This window comes from Oncorhynchus nerka, linkage group LG20 (genome assembly GCF_034236695.1).
Source record: "Oncorhynchus nerka isolate Pitt River linkage group LG20, Oner_Uvic_2.0, whole genome shotgun sequence".
NCBI lineage: Eukaryota > Metazoa > Chordata > Actinopteri > Salmoniformes > Salmonidae > Oncorhynchus > Oncorhynchus nerka.
In genome coordinates, this window is record NC_088415.1 from 35,602,935 (window position 1) to 35,625,061 (window position 22,127).

Below are 22,127 nucleotides of genomic sequence, written 5' to 3' on the forward strand. Positions count from 1 at the left end.
TACTTAAATATTTACAAAAATGTGAGGGGTGTACTCACTTTTGTGATATACATATATATATATGGTAATACTAATATATTCAGAATGATGCCCTTAATTTGCCATGTTTACTGCAATAGCATTGCACATGTAGCTTCTTTTCAAAAAGGGAAAAAAACTGCGTAAGTCATTTATTTAGCATTTATTTAGCAAATGCCACTCATCTGATGATCAATGGTAGCCTACAGGTAACATTTCAGTCATACCAAAAAAATACCAAGCAATATTTACACGTGCAGAAGCACAACTTGTTTCCGCCTCACCAGATAAGCTCTGTCAGCAGGAGTCTCACATTCCATGTAGTGTATGGACTGAGAATAGAAAGGTAACTTCATTCCAAACGTAGCAGGCAAGGAGCCCACAGTTGTGTTTCCTGCCGAGTGTGAACCCCTGTGGTCAGTCGTCGTCGTCGTCACTGGGGGGCTTTTTATTGGCTGCGTTGGCCCTGAGTACAGCTCCGGGGCTGGGGTACGGGCGCTGCTGGAACAGAGGCCCTGCTGCCGTGGTGTCCGCCCCTGTCTTCGCCTCATTACGCTTGGGCAAGCCAGTGGACCAATTGCCCCTGTGTGGGGAAAAATACATTTTAGATACATGCAGAAGGACTGTTACGGTGACTGTGTTACGAGTCATGACCGCAGTTCAATTTCCACGTGACTATTGAGTCACGGTAGCTAGGCTTCTTCAACACTGCACTCTGAATGCCGTTGGTCATTAGTAGCCTACCAAACTTGCTAATGGCCGGGTACTCTGAGCTCCATTGTCCCTCTAATCACTGACGTCACTGAAAATGCAATCAAATCAAACTCTTAATGAGAGCCCTGGCATTCAGAGTGAGCGGTTGATGCATGGACTGAAATAAGTGTTTCTATAGCCCATGTTTCACAATATTTCTATATGCTATGCATGAGAACTGAGTTAATGGCCTCTTAATAAGAGGATCCCACAGGCTTTTTTATTTAACCCTTATTTTAGCAGGTAAGTTGACTGAGAACACGTTCTCATTGACAGCAACCACCTGGGGAATAGTTTCAGGGAAGAGGAGGGGGGATGATTAGGTGGCCATGATGGTGCAGTCTGAAAACCAGATTGAGAATTTAGCCAGGACACCGGGGTTAACACCTCTACTTTTACGATAAGTGGCATGGGATCTATAGTGACCACAGAGTCAGGACACCCGTTTAATGTCCCATCCGTAAGACGGCACCCTACACATGTCCCCAATCACTGCCCTGGGGCACTGGGATAAAACAAATTAGACCAGAGGATAGAGTGCCTCCAATTGGCCCTCCAACACCACTATATTTCCACTTTCCTAGTATTAAGCACATTGCTACGCTCCCGAGTCTAAGGCACTGCATCTCAGTGCTAGAGGCATCACTACAGACCTGGTTCGATTCCAGGCCGTATCACAACCGGCCGTGATTGGCCGTCGCACAATTGGCCCATCGTCGTTAGGGTTTGGCCGGTCTAGGCCGTCATTGTAAATAAGAATTTGTTCTTAACGGACTTGCCTAGTTAAATCAATTTAAAAAACAACTGGAGAATGCCTGGCTAGCATGAAAATGAACCGCAGGAGAATCGTCCTCCATTCGATATCCTGCTGCCTACATACAGACTTGAAATCATTGGTCACTTTAATAAATGGATCACTAGTCACTTTAATAATGTTTACGTATCTTGCATTACTCATCCCATATGTATATTCTATACCATCTATTGCATCTTGCCTATGACACTCGGTCATCGCTCATCCATATATTATATGTATATATTCCTATTCCATCCCTTTACCTAGATTTGTGTGTATTAGCTAGTTGTTGTGGAATTGTTAGATTACTAGATCTAGATTGTTAGCTATTACTGTACTGTCGGAACTAGAAGCACATGCATTTCGCTACACTCGCAATAACATCTGCTAACCATGTGTATGTGACCAATAAAATTTGATTGGGTCATTATCATGGACCATTTTGTGAGCATTCTAAATCATAACTAATTTCAAACATATATTATTTAGTATATGTAAGGACAATATTAAATTGAGAATAGTCTGATAGGTGAGAATATCAATCACTTTCCCAGCGTGTATTTTTTGCATTTTTGTAGCTAGCCTAGGCATAGATGTTTGGAAAAGGTGTGTATCACAACTAAAGTGGCCAAATAACTAAGCGCAGCCTATAGACCTAGGACCCCTGAACAGGGTTGGAAAGCCCATAGCCTACAGAGCCTAGTGAGACGTGTAAGCAAAGTCATTACACAATCAAGTGTAAAAAAAAAAATGACTGGCCACTATTTAAAAAGAGGATCCAAGCTTTCTCATGCTGCTATATTTATTGCTCAATTCTTAAAATTAAGCACATTAATCCGCTTTACAACAGGTGTGGCCTACCTGGCATATTACAAATGTAACTGCGGTAAGCGCCTTCTCCATTCAAGTACAGGCTATGGATGGACACATTGTTTTTGTAGGTCATTCTACATTTTTAAAAATTCCACACATACAGTGCATTCAGGAAGTACTCAATCTACACACAATACCCCATCATGACAAAGCAAAAACTTGTTTTTAGATATTTTTGCAAATGTAATGAAAAACAAACCTTATTTAAGTATTCAGACCCTTTGCTATGAGACTTGAAATTGAGCTCAGGTGCATCCTGTTTCCCATTGATCATCCTTGAGATGTTTCTACAATTTGATTGGGGTCCACCTGTGGTAAATTCAATTGATTTGAGAGGATTTGGAAAGGCACCTGTCTATATAAAGGTCCCACAGTTGATAGTGCATGTCAGAGCAAAAAAAGGTTGAAGGAATTGTATCTAGAGCGCCGAGACTGGATTGTGTCGAGGCACAGATCTGGGGAAGGGTACAAAAACATTTTTGCAGCATTGAAGGTCCCCAAGAACACAGTGGCCTCCATTATTAAATGGAAGAAGTTTGGAACCACCAAAACTCTTCCTAGACCTAGCCGCCTGACCAAACTGATCAAACGGGGAAGAAGGGCCTTGGTCAGGGAAGTGACCAAGAACCAGATGGTCAAGCTTTAGTGTCATACCCAAGAAGACTTGATGCTGTAATCGCTGCAAAAGGTGCTTCCACAAAGTACTGAGTAAAGGGTCTGAATACTTATGTTTATTTATTTTACCTTTATTTAACAACCTTCCGGTTACTAGTCCAACGCTCTAACCACAACCCTGCCGCCCCAAATGTAAATCACATGTAAATGTGATTTCAGTTAGTTTTTTTTATACATTTGCAACAATTTATTTTTTTGCTTTATCATTATGGGCTATTGTGTGTAGATTGATGAGATAAAAGCAACAAGTGAATCAATTTTAGAATAAGGCTGTAACGTAACAAAATGTGGAAAAAGTCAAGGGGTCCGAATACCTTCCTAATGCACTGTATATATTTGCGCCCATCTCAGTGAATGAATCCATTGGAGGCTTAGACCAAAAACCCATTTATTCTTGATTCAAAAATGTGGTCGGAGGCTCCATATGGAGGTTGTGACGCCATTGTGAGTTTCCAGAGGCCAAATAGAGCTCTGTAGTGCATCGCCATGCGCCTCCCTAATATTGTAACAATACAGAGGGCACTGTATCAACATGATTGGTTGATGGTAGGTGGGGGCAGTACATCCTGTATAAACACAAACTCACTTCCTTGACAACAGCTCTGCACTGCCCCGTGAAGCGCAAGAAGTATGAATGCCCTGACTTGTTGAGGCCATATCAGTGTAAATGCTGCATGGCCGATGCAGATGTCAGATTGACCTCCGTTGCACAACTCTCTCCAAAATGCACTCCCTCTTGCCAATTTGTGCACATTCATTGTTTGATAACTTAATCGTGTGAATTGTTTGTTTGATTGTTAGTGTATATCAATTCCCCATTACATATATCACCAGTAGTACTTTTACAGTTACTTCCTATAAAATAAAGCAATAAGGCAAGAGGGGGGGGGGGCATATGGCCAATAGACCACAGTTAAGGGCTGGTCTTATGCACAACGCAATACGGAGTGCCTGCACGTATTTGTAAAGTGTATTTGTCTATATATAGACACACCCTACGTGTTTTAATAAAATCAACTAAATGTATTGAGCTCGTCTGATGCTTTAAGCTTACGGTTTGATGCCTCAAGAGGGCACCAGAGAGCTAGATAGATCTTGATAACCAGAAGTTTAAAAAATAATTAAAAGAACCTGACCCAACTATTCTCCTCCCGCTCCTGCTGACATTTGCAGATTCTGCCATTATTCTCCAGAAGTTGCCGGTAATAGTCTATACGAGGAGTCGGCAACCTTTCTCATGTGGAATTCCAATATATGTGCGCAGTCCCTCGGAAATCATTTGGGAAAAATATCCTTTCTATTTTATTTAGCGATGTTCAATTGTATTCTTCTTAGTATAAAATAATGCCACAGGAAGTATAAGCAATCTTGCCTACTAAATGAACTAGTGTAGCCCACAGCCATATGGCATAGCCAGATCAAGGCCTAACATAAGGATGACTCAGAATATGTTATTCTTCCGAAATAGGCTACATTTTCTTTATATAATATTTATTTAGAACTGCCTAAAATAAATAATTGGTTTATTGTGATGGTGTAGGCTATATTAAATGGATTGACAACACTTTTTAAAATGTAGATGTTCCAAAGGTCCGGATCAGTGGCTTGTAGGCTATGCTAAATGTGTTTATGTTAGTTAACGGTCAATACCGTGAGACGGGCAGTTATTTGCATGACAGTTACCAGTTGACATAATTTGATGACCACCACAGCCCTATATACAGGGCAGGAGAAAAAGAGTGCCAGGGATTTCTGACCATGGACATGAAGCTCACGATGCAAGGAAAGGTAGCAATGAATGATTGGGTCGGTGGCCTTACTTGGGAGCATCAGAATAAGCACTGGGGTCCATTGGGTCCATCTCCTCATCCTTCCTCCCTGCAAAATACAGTTTACAGAAACCTGTTAGCAAGTGTACACAAGCCATTTGATTTGGGTATGGTTGCAATATTTGTTTTGAGCAAGAGATGCAATGTTATGAATCTTTACCTCGTTTGTTCTTGCTGTAGGGGGCAAAGTCTTCTCTCCTCTGCATCCGCCTGTCTCTTTCCCTCCCGTCATTCCTCCCTCTTTCCCTCTCCATTTCTGGTTCCCGATCTTTGTCCCTCTCTCGCTCCCTCTCTCTGTCTGGCTTCTCAATTTGTCTCTCTCCTCTGTCCTCCCCAACCTCTGCTTGTAAGATAGAATATTAGAGTTAGTAAGATCAATCAAATGTATTTATAAAGCCCTATTTACTCCAGCCGGTGTCACAAAGTGCTATACAGAAACCCAGCCTAAAATAGACGTAGGCAGAACAGTTGAAACTGGAGCAGCAGCAAGACCAGGATTGTCAGAATCAAATCCATCCTAAATACTGAGTCTGAATACATGAAACAGTCTCCGCTCTACTGGGTGGTCAAGCTAGGACTGTTCTTACCCCTTGACTTCTTGGCAGCTTTGGTTATCACAGATGTGGGGTCGGTCGGGGACAGCCAGGCAACTAGGTCAGATTCCACATTCCAGTAGTATGGCAGACCACTAAGGATACAAAATGCATGTAATTTTAAAGTCAGTCCACAACCAAAAACAAATCACTCCATAAAAGCTGCTGTCCACTAGCCATACCCAATAGGTGTTGTGCAATCTACATGTTTAGTGGAGAATCTGAAAGAGTGCTTACCAAATAGGGTCAAATACTTTATACCAGTTGGGAGGTAAATTCTCACGGGCAGTGGCCTCATAATCTACATTGTTGTCATCATAGTCCTCAGCAATGATCTCCTCATCCGCATCTAGAGACAGGAAGTGTAATGTTTTAGCTACTAGCTAGCATTTTTGCAGTGAGTATTTTTTTAAATGAGTTGTTGTAGCCATACCTTGATCTGAGTGCTTAAGAATCCCTCTTTTGGCTAGGCGAGCCAGTAACGCCGGGGGCAGAGGCATCCTACGGGAGAAAATGAACGATTACCGTTATAGCCCGTTGAGTCGATGGCCCCAAACTAGCTAACTAACTTAGCCATAAATACTATTTTCTAACGTGTAGCTAGCTACCTCACTCGCGTCTGACCGTTAGTGGCTAGCTAACTAACGTTTTCAGCCAATCGAAATTAGCTGTATAGGGAAAACGTTAATGTAATCAAATGTGAATACCAGTTTATAATTACCTGCATCCAAATGTGTCCTTACTTTAGTTCAGATGTGGAGCGAAATCTATCCAGCAGCCAGTCACACAGCCCAAGCGCACAATGATTGCGTCGTTTAGTTGGGGGAGGGAATCGGTTGCCGCTTTCAAAACCGCTGGGAATTCGGAAACATACGAGGTCAAATCATGACGTCAGTGGTCTTCAGGTCTGAAAGTCGAAGCTCTAGAAAGAGGCCCGAGTTCCTGAGTTAGAATTCCGAGTTGAATGACCGTTCAAATTGATTTTTCCCAATCGGAGCTCGTTTTTTTCCGAGTTCCCAGTTGTTTTGAACGCCCTGAAGTCGTAATTCCGATTTTTCCCAGTTCTCAGTTGTTTCGATCGTGGCATTAGTCTCAGAAATATGTCGTCATAGCACGGACAGCAACAACAAACATGGAAGAATATGCCCGTGAACCTTGGTGAAGTACATTTCAGACAGACAATTAAGTAGACAGTTGTCAATATTGGTGCTATCTCTCTTTAGCCAACATACTTTTCTGCTTTACCATAATGGTTATTATGCCATTTATGTCCGAGTCATTACGCAAATGATGGTTGAATTATAGCTAACTAGCAGACTAAACTCCACTCCATCCATGGTGAAGGAAGTTTTTGACGAAGTTCCTTCACCATGGAGTGGAGTTTAGTCCGCTAGCAGTAAGTTATCGTTAGCTAGCTTGCTAAACAAGTTGCGTAACATAGCTACATCTAGCCAGGCATAGCTAGCTCGCTAGACATTGTCTAAGGATGTGGAAGTTTTAGGTACAAACTAATATTACTATTAACTAGTATTAGGTAGATGGTTATAGTATTGTAAAGACCTTGATAGATCATACATGAAAGAATGTCCACAACAGAGGATCGCATTTTCAAATTGAACGTTTTTTTTAACCAGAACTCACACAGGCTACTGTTTGCCCTCTGCTGTTCCACCAACCACAAGGATGCCTGGCACTGAAACATTCCAGGTATTCCTTTGATTGGCAGACAGCAAGGGGGACTGGTATGCTGGATCCGCCAAACCTAGATCAAACTGATAAACGTGCCCTGATAACCACACATTAGAACACAGGCACATAACTGTCCAAGCGGGTCGCTACAGTATATTAGGTAAATCGTTTATATACCAGTAATAGGCCTACATATTTATGCATAGATAGACAAGTGGTTTCTCGTTAATATATGTATTGTGGTTTGTTTACCCATGGCCCCTACACACACTTCTCAGTCCCTGGAGAATAGTAGATGACTGTGGTGGTGCGTTCACCATGGGGGCCATCGGCGGAGGGGTGTTCCAGTCAGTCAAGAGCTTTCGGAATGCTCCTGTGGTGAGTTTGAAAGACTCTCTCTTAGCTTATGAAATATATTTTAAGATCAATATAAGAACAGTGATCGAAAAAGAAATGTCTCCGTCTCTGCACAGGGCTTTCGGCACAGGCTAAAAGGTAGCGCCAATGCTGTGAGATTAAGAGCTCCACAGATCGGCGGTAAGGGTCACTGTCTTTACAGTAGTTCTCTCTTGTACTGCACACAGTACAAACACCATTCACCATCACGAATGCCGGCCATCCCGTCGTCAGTCAGCTGGTTATGATGGTTATTTTATTTTCATGATGGTCTTTATCCATAACTGTCGGTTATACAGTACTAGTGTAAGCCCTATATATCACTAACGGTGTAACGGTGTGTGTGATGTTCCTGCAGGTAGCTTTGCTGTGTGGGGTGGACTCTTCTCTACAATCGACTGTGGCCTGGTCCGTATTCGAGGGAAAGAGGACCCCTGGAACTCTATAACTAGTGGGGCGATGACTGGGGCAGTCCTGGCTGCACGCAGTGAGTGTTGAGACAAACATGAATTTGACAATACATTTATTCTAGATGTAACAGATTTAGTATATTTCATCTTTTTTTCAAGACCCTCTGATCTGAGGCCATCCCCACCCCCTGCCTGACCATATTGCCCCACCCACCCAACAAAGTTAGATTAGCTCAAGGGCTTGACTGTTGGCTTTGTGCCCTCCTTAGGTGGGCCTTTGGCTATGGTGGGGTCGGCCATGATGGGGGGCATCCTGTTGGCCTTGATCGAGGGCTTTGGGATCCTTCTCACCAGATACACCGCACAGCAGTTTCAGAACCGTAAGTAATGTTTAGAGACAGCCCTGGAACCGTTGTAGAAGCCTGATTTGACTGAACTCTGTATGCAGTCAAATAAACAGTGCAGTCAGATCAGTCAAACGTTTGGACACCTACTCATTCCAGGGATTTTCTTTATTTTTACTAATTTCTACATAGTAGAATAATAGTGAAATAACACATGGAATCATGTAGTAACCAAAAAAGTGTTAAACAAATCAAAATATATTTTATATTTGAGATTATTTAAAGTAGTCACCCTTTGCTTTGCACACTCTTGGCATTCTCTCAACCAGCTTCATGGGGTAGTCATCTGGAATGCATTTCAATTAACAGGTGTGCCTTGTTAAAAGTTAATTGGTGGAATTTCTTTGAGCCAATCAGTTGGGGTGGTTTACAGAAGATAGTCATATTTGGTAAAAGACCAAATCCATATTATGGCAAGAACAGCTCATATAAGCAAAGAGAAATGACAGTCCATCGTTACTTTAAGACATGAAGGTCAGTCAATACGGAACATTTCAAGAACTTTAAACGTTTCTTAAGTGCAGTTGCAAAAACCATGAAGCACTATGATGAAACTGGCTCTCATGAGGACCGCCACAGGAAAGGAAGACCCAGAGTTACCTCTGCGGCAGAGGATAAATTCATTAGAGTTAACTGCACCTCAGATTGCAGTCCAAATAAATGCTTCACAGAGTTCAAGTAACAGACCCATCTCAACATCAACTGTTCAGAGGAGACTGCGTGAATCAGGCCTTCATGGTCGAATTGCTGCAAAGAAACCACTACTAAAGGACGCCAATAAAAATAAGAGAATTGTTTGGGCCAAGAAATACAAGCAATGGGCATTAGACCGGTGTAAATCTGTCCTTTGGTCTGATGAGTCCAAATTTGAGATTTTTGGTTCCAACCGCCATGTTTTTGTGAGATGCAGAGTAGGTGAGTGGATGATCTCCGCATGTGTGGTTAACCACCATGAAGCATGGAGGAGTTATGGTGCTTTTCTGGTGACACTGTCACTGATTTATTTAGAATTCATGGCATACTTAACCAGCATTGCTACACAGCATTCTGCAGCGATACGCCATCCCATCTGGTTTGACCCAACACACCTCCAGGCTGTGTAAGGGCTATTTGACCAAGAAGCAGAGTGATGGAGTGCTGCATCAGATGACCTGGTCTCCACAATCACCCGACCTTCAGAGTGAAGGAAAAGCAGCCAACAAGTGCTTAGCATATGTGGGAACTCCTTCAAGACTGTTGGAAAAGCATTTCTCATGAAGCTGGTTGAGAGAATGCCAAGAGTGTGCAAAGCTGTCATAAAGGCAAAGGGTGGCTACTTTGAAGAATCTCAAATATGAAATATATTTTGTTTAACACCTTTTTGGTTACTAAATGATTCCATATGTGTTATTTCATCGTAACAATGTCTTCACTATTATTCTACAATGTAGAAAATAGTACAAATAAAGAAAAACCCTTGAATGAGTAGGTGTTTCCAAACTTTGGACTGGTCCTGTACATTTAGTTGGGAATTGAATGAATGTCATAACCCTAGTTGTATTCTTCTGAAAACCCCCACACAGCAGTAACTACCACAGTTGAAATATGGTTATTTCTCATATCCAGCGAGTCCCTTTGTGGATGACCCCAGCCAGCTTCCTCCTAAGGATGCCAGCCAACAGCAGACTGGGTCCCAGTAGGTTCCATGGAGCTGCCGGGCCTAGCTACAGCCCTGCGTACTGTGACTGACAATCTCAGACTAGAGAGGAGAGGGGTGCTCTGAAACCTGACCTCACTGGTGTAAGCAACCTCACCCTGAACCAGCCTCCATCCTCCCAATGGTCATAAGAACATAGATGCACTTTATTATTATTCCTCAGGGGTAGATTACAGGTTATTTGAGTAATTTGTTTATGAATATGTTTGTGTATACTGGTTCACCAGTGTTCCTTCTGACTGGTCCTGGTCCTTTTATCAGATTCATTTATGCACAAAACCAGGATTTTGTGGTGACTAAGACTTTTGGTGCTGAATAACCGCAGTTACAGAAATAGAATGGGTAGCTAAACATGAATAGGCATTAATACAGGTATGTGTGAGTATGTAATGACTGTATTTAGGATTAGAATTTAGTGTCAGGGGTGACAAAATCAATGCTGTTCAAAACTGATGTAATTGATTTAGCTTGTAAAATATAATGCACTGAGGGAGGAGAACTGCACTATCATTCCATTTCCTCTCCTCATGGCAGCTTTCATAACCGTGAGGCTTATTATAACGGTAGGGATTCAGGGTCACATCACAAACACACTTATCTTTTGATTCCATTTGCAAACTCAGAAGGCAGGAATGGAAGGCCGTGTCCATATGCTCATGTGTTCTGCTGCACTGTTTACCTCGCTCCCTTTATTGCTACTATGCCATGCATTCCCACACATTTCCAAAGCCTAAGCACTATAAGGTCTATCCACTTTGTTGAACCAGAGCACTTTCCTACTCCATCTCTTTATTTGTTATTATGGTCATAAAACTTGAGATGGAGAAGGTTTTTGACACAATTAGATATTATTTTGTCATTCAAAACATGTGACATGTAATGTATAGAATGCTGTACCATATTTGTTGATTTTAATTTATTTATGATGCAGAAAAATAAGTGTTAGCAGTGTAATTGACTGGAAAAAAATAATTAAATTGTTGATTCTGTATGGCTTATTATCCATCCCCTCTGATGCAATCAAGTACGCAGCAATATGGGGGCAGTTGATTATCCTAAGCAAGTCCGCAAACCGAACACGCCCCCTACCATGCTTTGAATTATGGGAGATGTGGTCTGTTATTTGATTGAACATGGAAAAAATGGACGTGCAGCCGCCGCCTATCCGAACCTTAGATGATTTTGTTTTGAGCTCGGCTCAGTTCGCCGTGCCAGATATTCGTAATCTGGAGAGATGGAACAATCGGATCATAAACAACTTGCTGTATTACCAGTCCAACTATTTCGTCTCGTTTTTGACCATCCTGGGAATAGTAGGGTAAGTTTCTGACGTGGTCGTTTTCTGAATGCATGCACAGCTGCTTTTGTTAGCTGCTTTTGTATTGTAGTACGAGTCATCACAAATTCTGTGGATATGGGTGTGTGATGGGTCCATGTTCCATAATCATATATTAGCTAATCGCCATTGTATTGGATTCATGGTCCAATGGGACATAATGAGTTATAACCTATAGAGAAAAGTCAACTAACATCAGCCATCTCTATATCCCTCCTGGTCTGACAGTTATTTCCAGCCCTTCAACCTCTTCTTGGGGGCCACAGTTGTGACATTGATATTCATGGGGTTTGTATGGGCAGCAGAGAACCAGGCCCCCATTAGACGGTTCCGCCGGAACCACCCGTCCCTGGCCCTGGGTGCCATTCTGGGGGCCAGCTACCTCTTCCTCACAGTGCTTGGGGGAGTGGCCGTCTTCCTCTTTGGCATAGCCTTCCCCATCTTATGTTAGTATTTATTCTCTCTTTCACCTCTCCCCATTCTTGTTGCCACAATGTAAACATATACATCTCTCTCTCCCCCTCTCCATTTGTTATACCCCTGACTTCTATTTTCTCTTTCCCTCTATCGCTGTTACAGTGATATTGATCCACGCCTCTGTTAGACTGCGGAGCCTCAAGAACAAGTTGGAGAACAAGCTGGAGAGCATTGGTTTGAAGAGAACACCTATGGGGCTCCTATTGGAGTCACTAGGACAGGAACAGGAAGCTGGATCTTAGAGGGGGAGGAGAGGAGGAAAAAAGGAGATATGTGCCCTGTTCTATTTCAGTCTCTTGCCTCTTGCTCCTTTGGTATGCCCAAATCTGAAAGGAATGGATGAAGCAATATGGTGATGAAGCTAAACTCCATCATATATCCTGTCCTGCCCAGATATGTAATCACAGGGGTAGGTGCCAGAGACTTAAATGGAATGGGGCCTCTCATACTGAGTGCACGAAAAGTAGAGGAAGAGAGGAGGGAAGTAAAGCAAAGATGCAATGATTGTTATGATTTCTCAGTGTCACAAAGGTGGTGTAACAGATTGTAAATTCTGTGGAATCTATTTGGCCTATGTAATGCACACACTAACTGATGTGGGTTCTTCCACCGCGATGTAAGTCATTTTGCACCCCTTGACAAGTTCCTGATATAGAGTTTACATTGTATCGTCAGAAAAAGACAAAAAAAAGACATTGTGCGCTGAAAATCTGCGCTGAGAAGTAAACGTGGCCTCCTAACAGACGTGTGTTGTAAGTGCTACAATAAGATGGTTTTTAAAATGCAATTTTACGCCAGTGTTATGGTTACAAAAAATGATTTTACATAGAAACCTAAAGGTGTTTGATGAGTCACTACTCTGTGACTCCTGACCACACTGCTTTTTGTGTTATTGTACATCTTCTACTATTGTTGGGTTTTGCAATTTAATGCAGTTGAAAGTTTAAATGTGTTTTGGGATGGAAGGGTAACAGTGGATCATCTGTATGCTTTGAATAGAAATATAATTAATTCTACTTCTATAATTTTATTATGCCAAGAATGTTTACCGGGATTATTTATGCCTCTGTCCACGCATTATTTGGTGCCAAGAACATTAATGTCAGTCTGCCTTCATTGTTTAAAATTCTATTCAATTGAGAATATTTTATATTTCTTTGATCATTGCCTTCTATGGACTTAATGTGTGCTTTTTTTTTACAATGCTGTCAACATGTATTTACACTTAATTTACTAAATAATATACCTTACATCTGCAATATCTTGTCATTATGTTATTCTGCAATCAGCCTATTATAAATGATTCGATTTAACGATCAAATTCGAAGAATAGATACAGGCATGGCCAAAGGTTTTGAGAATGACACAAATATTCATTTTCACAAAGTTTGCTGCCTCAGTGTCTAGATATTTTTGACATATGTTACTATGGAATACTGAAATATAATTACAAGGATTTAATAAGTGTCAAAGGCTTTTATTGACAATTACATGAAGTTGATGCAAAGAGTCAATACTTGCAGTGTTGACCCTTCTTTTTCAAGACCTCTGCAATCCACCCTGGCATGCTGTCAATTAGCTTCTGGGCCACATCCTGACTGATGGCAGCCCATTCTTGCATAATCAATGCTTGGAGTTTGTCAGAATTTGTGGGGTTTTGTTTGTCCACTTGCCTCTTGAGTATTGACCACAAGTTCTCAATGGGATTAAGGTCTGGAGAGTTTCCTGGCCATGGACCCAAAATATCAATGTTTTGTTCCCCGAGCCACTTAGTTTTCACTTTTGCCTTATGGCAAGGTGCTCCAACATGCTGGAAAAGGCATTGTTCATCACCAAACTGTTCCTGGATGGTTGGGAGAAGTTGCTCTCAGAGGATGTGTTGGTACCATTCATTATTCATGGCTGTGTTCTTAGGCATAATTGTGAGTGAGCCCACTCCCTTGGCTGAGAAGCAACCCCACATATGAATGGTCTCAGGATGCTTTACTGTTGGCATGACACAGGACTGATGGTAGCGCTCACCTTGTCTTCTCCGGACAAGATTTTTTCCGGATGCCCCAAACAATCGGAAAGGGGATTCATCAGAGAAAATGACTTTACCCCAGTCCTCAGCAGTCCAATCCCTGTACCTTTTGCAGAATATCAGTCTGTCCCTGATGTTTTTCCTGGAGAGAAGTGGCTTCTTTGCTGCCCTTCTTGACACCAGGCCATCCTCCAAATGTGTTTGCCTCACTGTGCGTGCAGATGCCTGCTGCCATTCCTGAGCAAGCTCTGTACTGGTGGTGCCCCGATCCCACAGCTAAATAAACTTTAGGAGACGGTCCTGGCACTTTCTGGACTTTCTTGGGCGCCATGAAGCCTTCTTCACAACAGTCGCTCTAGATAAGAGCGTCTGCTAAATGACTTAAATGTAAATGTAATTGAACCGCTCTCCTTGAAGTTCTTGATGATCCGATAAATTGTTGATTTAGGTGCAATCTTACTGGCAGTAATATCCTTGCATGTGAAGCCCTTTTTTTGCAAAGCAAGGATGACGGCACGTGTTTCCTTGCAGGTAACCATGGTTGACAGAGGAATAACAATGATTCCAGGCACCACCCTCCTTTTGAACCTTCCAATCTGTTATTTGAACTCAATCAGCATGACAGAGTGATCTCCAGCCTTGTCTTCGTCAACACTCACACCTGTGTTAACGAGAGAATCACTGACATGATGTCAGCTGGTCCTTTTGTGGCAGGGCTGAAATGCAGTGGAAATGTTTTTTTGGGGGATTCAGTTAATTTGCATGGCAAAGAGGGACTTTGAAGTTAATTGCAATTCATCTGATCACTCTTCATAATATTCTGGAGTTTATGCAAATTGCTATCAAACTGAGGCAGCAGACTTTGGGAAAATTAATATTTGTGTCATTCTCAAAACTTTTGGCCATGACTGTACATCCTGCCTGGTCACACAATAACAACTGAAAACATGCACCAGCAGAGGTCAGCAGAGGCAAGCACGGAGGGACCCAAATATTCTGTGCAGCATGCTAATGTTATTAATGATAAAATATACAAATGAGTTTGAGGACCACACAACATGTCATCATGTGAGTCCCAGTTTACTTCGATATGATGGTTATTTTATCAATATTTGTGCATAAAAGCATTTCCACTGCCATTTCTCGCATAATAAATTTTACCAACACAAAAAGATCCCATCTTGTGTAATGTATTTTGTTTTGTTTACATTCGTACTGATTGTCTGCTGAATGACCAAAATGTAAATATATAAAAAAAGAAGAAGACTTGCACAGCATGCTGGGTAATTTATTTTAATGAGCTCTACCCACCCAAACAAGTACACATTTGGTCAGAATAAACCAGATCCAAGTCTGAACAATCCTAGACTTCTAGGTTATCTTTCACACGTTTGAACATCACAGTACAGTAAGGCACAATTAAGTACAGTAGAGCACAGTAGAGTACAGTATGGTACGATACAATACAGTAGAGTTTTATTCAGTAGAGTATAGTTTTATTCAGTAGAGTGCAGTACAGTACAATATAGTTTAATTCAGTAGAGTACAGTACAGTTTAGTTCAGAAGAATGGAGTACATTAGATTAAATTAAGGTACAATACAGTACACTACATTTCTTCACTTTACTGTAGTCTACTGTGCTCTACTGTACTGTACAGTACTGTACTATACATTTCTTTACTGTACTGTGTGTGTACTTTACTGTAATGTACTGTAAAACAAATATATATAACTGAGGACGTCCAATAGACGTTACCGTCGGTAAATGTTTAGATGACATTTACGAGAAAAGTAAACCCCACAAGGTGTGCACTGCAGCAACTCTCCTGCACCACTTGTCCGTCTGTCCTTGACTGATCGCTTGCTGTCCATGGTGCTGAAAATGCGTCCAAAAGGACTTGGCGCAAGATGGTCTAGTTGTCCCCATTTTTAAAGAATTTTATAAATCATATCCATGGACCACACTGACCAGAAGTTCCTCCACCCTCCCTTTAAAAGATTTCACGGTCATCCCTTTAAACGGCTCAATTACTCTAATCCTGAGTTCAAGGCTGACTACAGCAGCTCGTTAGCAACCTGCAGAGTGTGTGGGAACGAGTTTATTACTATTATTTGGACATTTTTATCTGTGCTTACATGGTAAAGAAAAATGTTGCCGCATTGGAGCAATAAATAAACATATCAGATTTCATGAGTAATTGCTGTAGAAATAATTCGACAAGGATGGACCAATTATCGGTGTGGAGCACTGACACGGATTGTGAAATGGCTTGCTAACTCTCTCTCCATACGTTTTTTGTTTTCCAATACGCGGGTGCACAGCCAATTTCAACATTGGTTGTCAGTCAAACTCTGCAACTTGCAAAACTATTTGATGGTGGCTCTTTCCCTGAAGCTGAAGGCATATCGTGGTTTTGAACTGCGACATGGCAGGAAAAGGTAAAATATTGGCCATGCAAAACGTCGTTTTGGTTGTTCCCAATCTGTAATTGTAAACGGCTGACCCCGTGACTTTGTTTAGTAAAAGGAGTAAGGGGGAGCTAAGAAAGTTTGCATTCATTGCTGTGCATGAAAGGACTGAAAGTCCATGAAATTGTCATGATACTGTAATTCTAAACGTATCTTGAAAAAAACAACAAACAATGATGTCATACAACCTCAGATTTGGGGTTATAAAAGGGTATGTATGACTCATAAGGCTTTTAATATCCTTCAAGAATCAATGGGCATAATGTCTGTATAATGTATAATGTATTAATATAATAACTCAAGGATCTCTTACAACATAAACCGTTAGTCCTAGTCACTTTCAATAACAACTCTTGTCAGCTTTGTGTCATTATCCAATTAGGCCTACACACAGTACCATTGTCACAAAACACAATAAGGAATTATATCCAACACTTGTGGCTGGGGGCAGTGGGCACATTGTCAAACAGTCCATTTATCACAGCTGTTCTACTCAATATGGCATCTTATGGTTCCATGTAGGCCTATCATACCTTAATGTACCCTATAGGCCTATCATACCTTAATGTACCCTATAGGCCTATCATACCTTAATATACCCTATAGGCCTATCATACCTTAATATACCCTATAGGCCTATCAGACCTTAATGTGCCCTATAGGCCTATCATACCTTAATGTACCCTATAGGCCTATCATACCTTAATATACCCTATAGGCCTATCATACCTTAATATACCCTATAGGCCTATCAGACCTTAATGTGCCCTATCACACCTTAATGTACCCTATAGACCTATCAGACCTTAATGTACCATATAGGCCTATCATACCTTAATGTACCCTATAGGCATATCATACCTTAATGTACCCTATAGGCCTATCATACCTTAATATACCCTAAAGGCCTATCATACCTTAATGTACCATACCGGCCTATCATACCTTAATGTGCCCTTTAGGCCTATCATACCTTAATATACCCTATAGGCCTATCATACCGTAATATACCCTATAGGCCTACCATACCTTAATGTACCCTATAGGCCTATCATACCTTAATGTGCCCTTTAGGCCTATCATACCTTAATATACCCTATAGGCCTATCAGACCTTAATGTGCCATTTAGGCCTATCATACCTTAATGTACCATATAGGCCTATCATACCTTAATATACCCTATAGGCCTATCATACCTTAATGTGCCCTTTAGGCCTATCATACCTTAATATACCCTATAGGCCTATCATACCTTAATATATCCTATAGGCCTATAAGACTTTAATGTACCCTATAGGCCTATCACACCTTAATGTACCCTATAGGCCTATCATACCTTAATGTACCCTATATCCCTATCATACCTTAATATACCCTATAGGCCTATCAGACTTTAATGTACCCCATAGGCCTATCATACCTTAATGTACCCTATAGGCCTATCATACCTTAATATATCCTATAGGCCTATCAGACCTTAATGTACCCTATAGGCCTATCATACCTTAATATACCCTATAGGCCTATCATACCTTAATGTACCCTATAGGCATATCAGACCTTAATGTACCCTATAGGCCTATCAGACCTTAATGTACCATATAGGCCTATTACATATTAATGTACCCTGTAGGCCTATCACACCTTAATGTACCTATAGGTCTACCACACCTTAATGTACCCTGTAGGCCTATCATACCTTACTGCACCTTATAGGCCTATCAGACCTTAATATACCCTATAGGCCTATTATACCTTACTGTACTATGTAAGCCTATCATACCTTAATGTACCCTATAGGCCTATCATACCTTTTATATAATCTGTAGGCCTATCATGCATTACTGTACCTTGTAGGTAGTACAATCATGTCCAGGCTGAAACCAATACCTGCCCAACGCCTGGCCAAATTTCAATAATCTTATCCAATATGTTAATAATACTGTTGTTTCATTAGCCATCTCAGTGGCCTTGTGGTTAGAGTGCCCCTCTTAGATTGGAAGGTTTGGAGTTCGCTCCTCGGCTGGGTCATACCAAAGACTGTAAAAATGGGACAGAATGCGTCTCTGCTTGGCACTTGGCATTAAGGAGATAGATTGGGGGTAAGTCCCTGCGAAAGACTAGTGTCCTGTCTAGGGGGTGTACTTGTACATCAAGCTGCCTCACGCTACAGAAACAGGAGATGGGCTCCTGCTCCTACGAGCCATTCCAGCTCATGCAAGGCTATTTACTTACTCTTGTTTCATTACTGTCGATGAATATTGGCCCATTTTTTGAGTAATTGACACAATATTAAAGAGTAGGTCACTTGATAGATATTGAAGACTGTGAAAAGAAATGGTCCACCACATTTTATACACACAGTAGTGCATAGCAACCACATAACAATAACCTAGATAATGAACTTGGTAAATGAATGGTGACTATCTTCTCTCTGTCTCCTGCAGAGGATGGCGTCTCCTTGGCCGGCTCGGTTGCCGGGGACAAGTCCGACACCCTCGGCTCTGCTGCCTCGGGCAAGAAGAGGGGTGGTGGACAGAAGAAGCAGATACAAGCCAACAAATCTGCTCTCCGAGCCCCTCGAGCCCTCTGCTGCCTCACCCTCAGTAACCCCATCCGCATGGCTGCCTTAGCCCTTGTTGAATGGAAATATCCTTCAATGATGGTGTGTGTGTGTGTGTGTGTGTGTGTGTGTGTGTGTGTGTGTGTGTGTGTGTGTGTGTGTGTGTGTGTGTGTGTGTGTGTGTGTGCGCGCGTCAGAGCATTTAAACCCCCTACTGTGTTGAGAGACCCTATTAAAGTTATCTCAATCGCTTACAAGCATTTTGTGGAACAAATGTTGATTTTCAAAACAGGAGTCTACCAGACACAGAACTCTGTGGCCTTTTGCAAAACAGTAAATGCATTTTCAAAATGCAGTGGCCTTCTCAAAACATAAATACATTCATCCTAACTATATTATACCACCAAAATTCCAAATACATTTATCAAAAGAGTGCAACCAGACTTATCTCTTGAGTCCAAGCAGGCAAAACAGAAAGTTAGTCTGTCTTTTAAAAATCCCAGTAGATCAGTACATTTTCTTTGTCGTCAGTAAATCATGACGATCAAAACCGGAAGTACAACTATCCAAAGGTGCAGAATTATGATCAATTACTCTCTTTTTATGCATATTTCATCAAACAATGTCATACACGTCAAATCAAATATTATTCCTTGTAAAAAAATCAGATTTTAAATAAGGACATTGTGTGCAGGATTCAATTGTTGTGATCATCACAATCCGATTCCATGTATTTAATTCGTAGTCTGGTTTGCTCATAGAAACACAAAATAGAAATAAGGATACTGTAGGTGATTTCAAGAGAGTAACTCAACTGATATGAATGTATAGGCCTCAATCCACACCAAAACAAAGCTCTATAATGTAGGGCTGGGATGATACCAATATCGCAATACTCGTTTGTGTCGTGTCAAGGAAACAAAACACGAAGCGGATTTAACTTCTTTAGGAAACTGCCCTAATGTTGGAAACAAATGTCATTTTGTTGTCATCCAGAATCACATTTATTTATTATTAAGCTGTCGCACACAACATTTTACATACAGCAGGTTTGTAAAGGACCAAAGGGTCAGATATGCTTTGTGTTTTAATATTGCGATACTGGTATTGTCACGGCCCTACTATAATGGAAGGCCAAAATGTTGGAGATGATGACTTAGGAGTAACCCAACTTCATTCGCTGCATCTCTGCATGTCCACAATGTTGAAAAACAATTCAGAAAGACTAGACAGTCCCAACGTAACACTGAATTTTGTATTCATTAAATTACATTTTTATTTAAAGTTTTGCAAAAAAGTGGGCTTAGTCAGGTACAAGGCAAGAAAATTATCAGAATGTCTGTAAATGTATTTGAGCATTTGATCATTGCTGTTCTGCTGTAGATACATTTCAACACAGATCCGAAATTGCTTGACGCGATTGAGAAAAACTGTAAGTCAATGATGCATTCAATGTGGTGTTTAGCATTTAACCTTAACTGTGGTCCTGCAGACCTTTTGATATCTTCATTCTACTTGCTATCTTTGCCAACTGTGTGGCCCTGGGTGTATCTAAACCCTTCCCTGAGGAGGACTCCAATTCCACCAACCACAACCTGGTGAGTTGGTGCACGGCGGCTGATAGAGGCTGAGGTGTCAATCAGGAAGATCATAGAGGCTAAAGAGAGGGTTATTTTGGGAGTGCTATACAAGGACCAAACCTGGGTTAAAATAGAGATATTTGAAATCTGATTCATTTAGCTTGCTTTGGCGCAGTTGAATCAGTGGAATACTTAAAGTGCAAAATCCATCTGGGACTCAGGCAGGCTCAAGCAAATGCTCAAACTATTTGAACCATTTCAAATACTATTTGAACCCATGTCAATGGAATCAAATGACGAGAGGCGATCAGAAAAGCCTGGAAGCCTCGCTGTGAGACGTGGCATATCAAAGGATGTATCAAAATACTATGGAAAACAGGTAGATTACAACAGTTTCAGAGAAGTTAGGGGTGTTATCGTAAAGTGTCAAGCCCCTCAACTCCCCCAGTACACAACCTCATCATGCCGAGTCTGTCTAGTCCATCTGCTTGGCTGTGGGGCAGGACAGTGGTTGGTTGGTACTGTATTTAAATCCCTCCGGCGTGGATCCCTTTATTGGATTAGACTTGTGGAAGGGAACTCAGGCTGAAGTCTGACACTTCACTGTAATACCCCCCTCCCTACCAAAGGGATTCCAGTATGAAATCTTTACGGTAGTTTACAGCACATTAACACTCATAAATAACATACACTATATATACTCAAGTATGTAGACACCCCTTCAAATGAGTGGATTCTGCTATTTCAGCCACACCTGTTGCTGACAGGTGTATAAAAACGAGCACACCGCCATGCAATCTCCATAGCTAACATTGGCAGTAGAATGGTCTTACCTAAGAGCTCAGTGACTTTCAATGTGACACCATCATAGGATGCCACCTTTCCAACAAGTCAGTTCATAAAATTTCTGCCCTGCTAGAGCTGCCCCGGTCAACTGTAAGTGCTGTTCTTGTGAAGTGGAAATGTCTAGGAGCAATAACGGCTCAGCAGCAATGTGGTAGGCCACACAAGCTCACAGAACGGGACCGCCGAGTGCTGAAGCGCGTTACACATAAAAATCGCCTGTCCTCGATTGCAAAACTCACTACTGAGTTCCAAACTGCCTACAGAAGCAACGTCAGCAGATTAACTGTTCGTTGGGAACTTAATGAAATGGGCCGAGCAGGCGCACACAAGCCTAAGATCACCATGCAGAATGCCAAGAGTCGGCTGGAGTGGTGTAAAGCTCGCCGCCATTGGACTCTGGAGCAGTAGCAACACGTTCTCTGGAGTGATGAATCACACTTCACCATCTGGCAGTCCAACGAATCTGGATTTGGCGGATGCTAGGAGAACGCTACCTGCCCGAATGCATAGTGCCAACTGTAAAGTTTGGTGGAGGAGGAATAATGGCCTGAGACTGTTTTTCATGGTTCGGGCTAGGCCCCTTAGTTCCAGTGAAGGGAAATCTTAATGTTACAGCATACAATGACATTCTAGAGAATTCCGTGCTTCCAACTTTGTGGCTACAGTTTGGGAAAGACCCTTTCCTGTTTCAGCATGGCA

At 41.6% G+C, this 22,127-nt stretch overlaps 4 protein-coding genes across 7 annotated transcripts in view; 3 read left to right on the forward strand and 1 right to left on the reverse strand.

Moving 5' to 3' along the window:
* Positions 1-166: 166 nt before the first annotated feature.
* Positions 167-6,372, reverse strand: pqbp1 (polyglutamine binding protein 1). 3 transcript variants are annotated; one of them, XM_029622274.2, is made up of 7 exons: positions 6,281-6,372; positions 5,971-6,038; positions 5,775-5,886; positions 5,532-5,632; positions 5,105-5,287; positions 4,936-4,993; positions 167-601 (listed from the first exon to the last, which is right to left on the reverse strand). In XM_029622274.2, the coding sequence occupies exons 2-7, from the start codon at positions 6,035-6,037 to the stop codon at positions 436-438; spliced, it is 687 nt and encodes a 228-aa protein (XP_029478134.1). In that variant the 5' UTR covers position 6,038; positions 6,281-6,372; the 3' UTR covers positions 167-435. The 3 variants fall into 3 exon arrangements, with proteins under 3 accessions (XP_029478134.1, XP_029478133.1, XP_029478135.1); XM_029622273.2 differs by having other exon boundaries at positions 6,259-6,358; XM_029622275.2 differs by having other exon boundaries at positions 5,105-5,284; positions 6,259-6,356.
* Positions 6,373-6,427: 55 nt separating this feature from the next.
* On the forward strand, positions 6,428-11,121 carry LOC115102373 (translocase of inner mitochondrial membrane 17 homolog B (yeast)). Of its 2 annotated transcripts, none has more exons than XM_065005443.1 (6): positions 6,428-6,695; positions 7,172-7,604; positions 7,700-7,763; positions 7,981-8,109; positions 8,302-8,412; positions 10,042-11,121. In XM_065005443.1, exons 2-6 carry the CDS (start codon positions 7,545-7,547, stop codon positions 10,113-10,115), a joined length of 438 nt encoding a protein of 145 aa, XP_064861515.1. In that variant the 5' UTR covers positions 6,428-6,695; positions 7,172-7,544; the 3' UTR covers positions 10,116-11,121. The 2 variants fall into 2 exon arrangements, with proteins under 2 accessions (XP_064861515.1, XP_029478137.1); XM_029622277.2 differs by having other exon boundaries at positions 7,505-7,604.
* Positions 11,122-11,165: 44 nt separating this feature from the next.
* Positions 11,166-15,142, forward strand: LOC115102372 (PRA1 family protein 2-like). Its single transcript, XM_029622276.2, has 3 exons — positions 11,166-11,450; positions 11,697-11,914; positions 12,048-15,142. Exons 1-3 carry the CDS (start codon positions 11,266-11,268, stop codon positions 12,185-12,187), a joined length of 543 nt encoding a protein of 180 aa, XP_029478136.1. The 5' UTR covers positions 11,166-11,265; the 3' UTR covers positions 12,188-15,142.
* A 5,376-nt stretch (positions 15,143-20,518) lies between these two features.
* The window catches only part of LOC115101902 (voltage-dependent L-type calcium channel subunit alpha-1D-like), a 35,362-nt gene continuing 33,753 nt past the window's right edge, over positions 20,519-22,127 (forward strand). Inside the window, exon 1 of the mRNA XM_029621357.2 lies at positions 20,519-20,600. The gene's annotated coding sequence lies outside the window, so the exon portion shown is untranslated. The remainder of the gene's footprint in view (positions 20,601-22,127) is intronic.

Bases quoted from the DNA above. Each gene is read 5' to 3' on its own strand.
- pqbp1 (XM_029622274.2), bottom strand. From the start codon at position 6,037: ATGCCTCTGCCCCCGGCGTTACTGGCTCGCCTAGCCAAAAGAGGGATT. The intron at 5,887-5,970 runs GTATGGCTACAA...TCCTGTCTCTAG, and splicing joins TCTTAAGCACTCAGATCAAG to ATGCGGATGAGGAGATCATT. The intron at 5,288-5,531 runs GTAAGAACAGTC...CTATCTTACAAG, and splicing joins AGCTGCCAAGAAGTCAAGGG to CAGAGGTTGGGGAGGACAGA.
- LOC115102373 (XM_029622277.2), top strand. From the start codon at position 6,670: ATGGAAGAATATGCCCGTGAACCTTG. The intron at 7,764-7,980 runs GTAAGGGTCACT...ATGTTCCTGCAG, and splicing joins AAGAGCTCCACAGATCGGCG to GTAGCTTTGCTGTGTGGGGT. The intron at 8,413-10,041 runs GTAAGTAATGTT...TCTCATATCCAG, and splicing joins CGCACAGCAGTTTCAGAACC to CGAGTCCCTTTGTGGATGAC.
- LOC115102372 (XM_029622276.2), top strand. From the start codon at position 11,266: ATGGAAAAAATGGACGTGCAGCCGCCGCCTATCCGAACCTTAGATGAT. The intron at 11,451-11,696 runs GTAAGTTTCTGA...CTGGTCTGACAG, and splicing joins ACCATCCTGGGAATAGTAGG to TTATTTCCAGCCCTTCAACC. The intron at 11,915-12,047 runs GTTAGTATTTAT...TCGCTGTTACAG, and splicing joins CATAGCCTTCCCCATCTTAT to TGATATTGATCCACGCCTCT.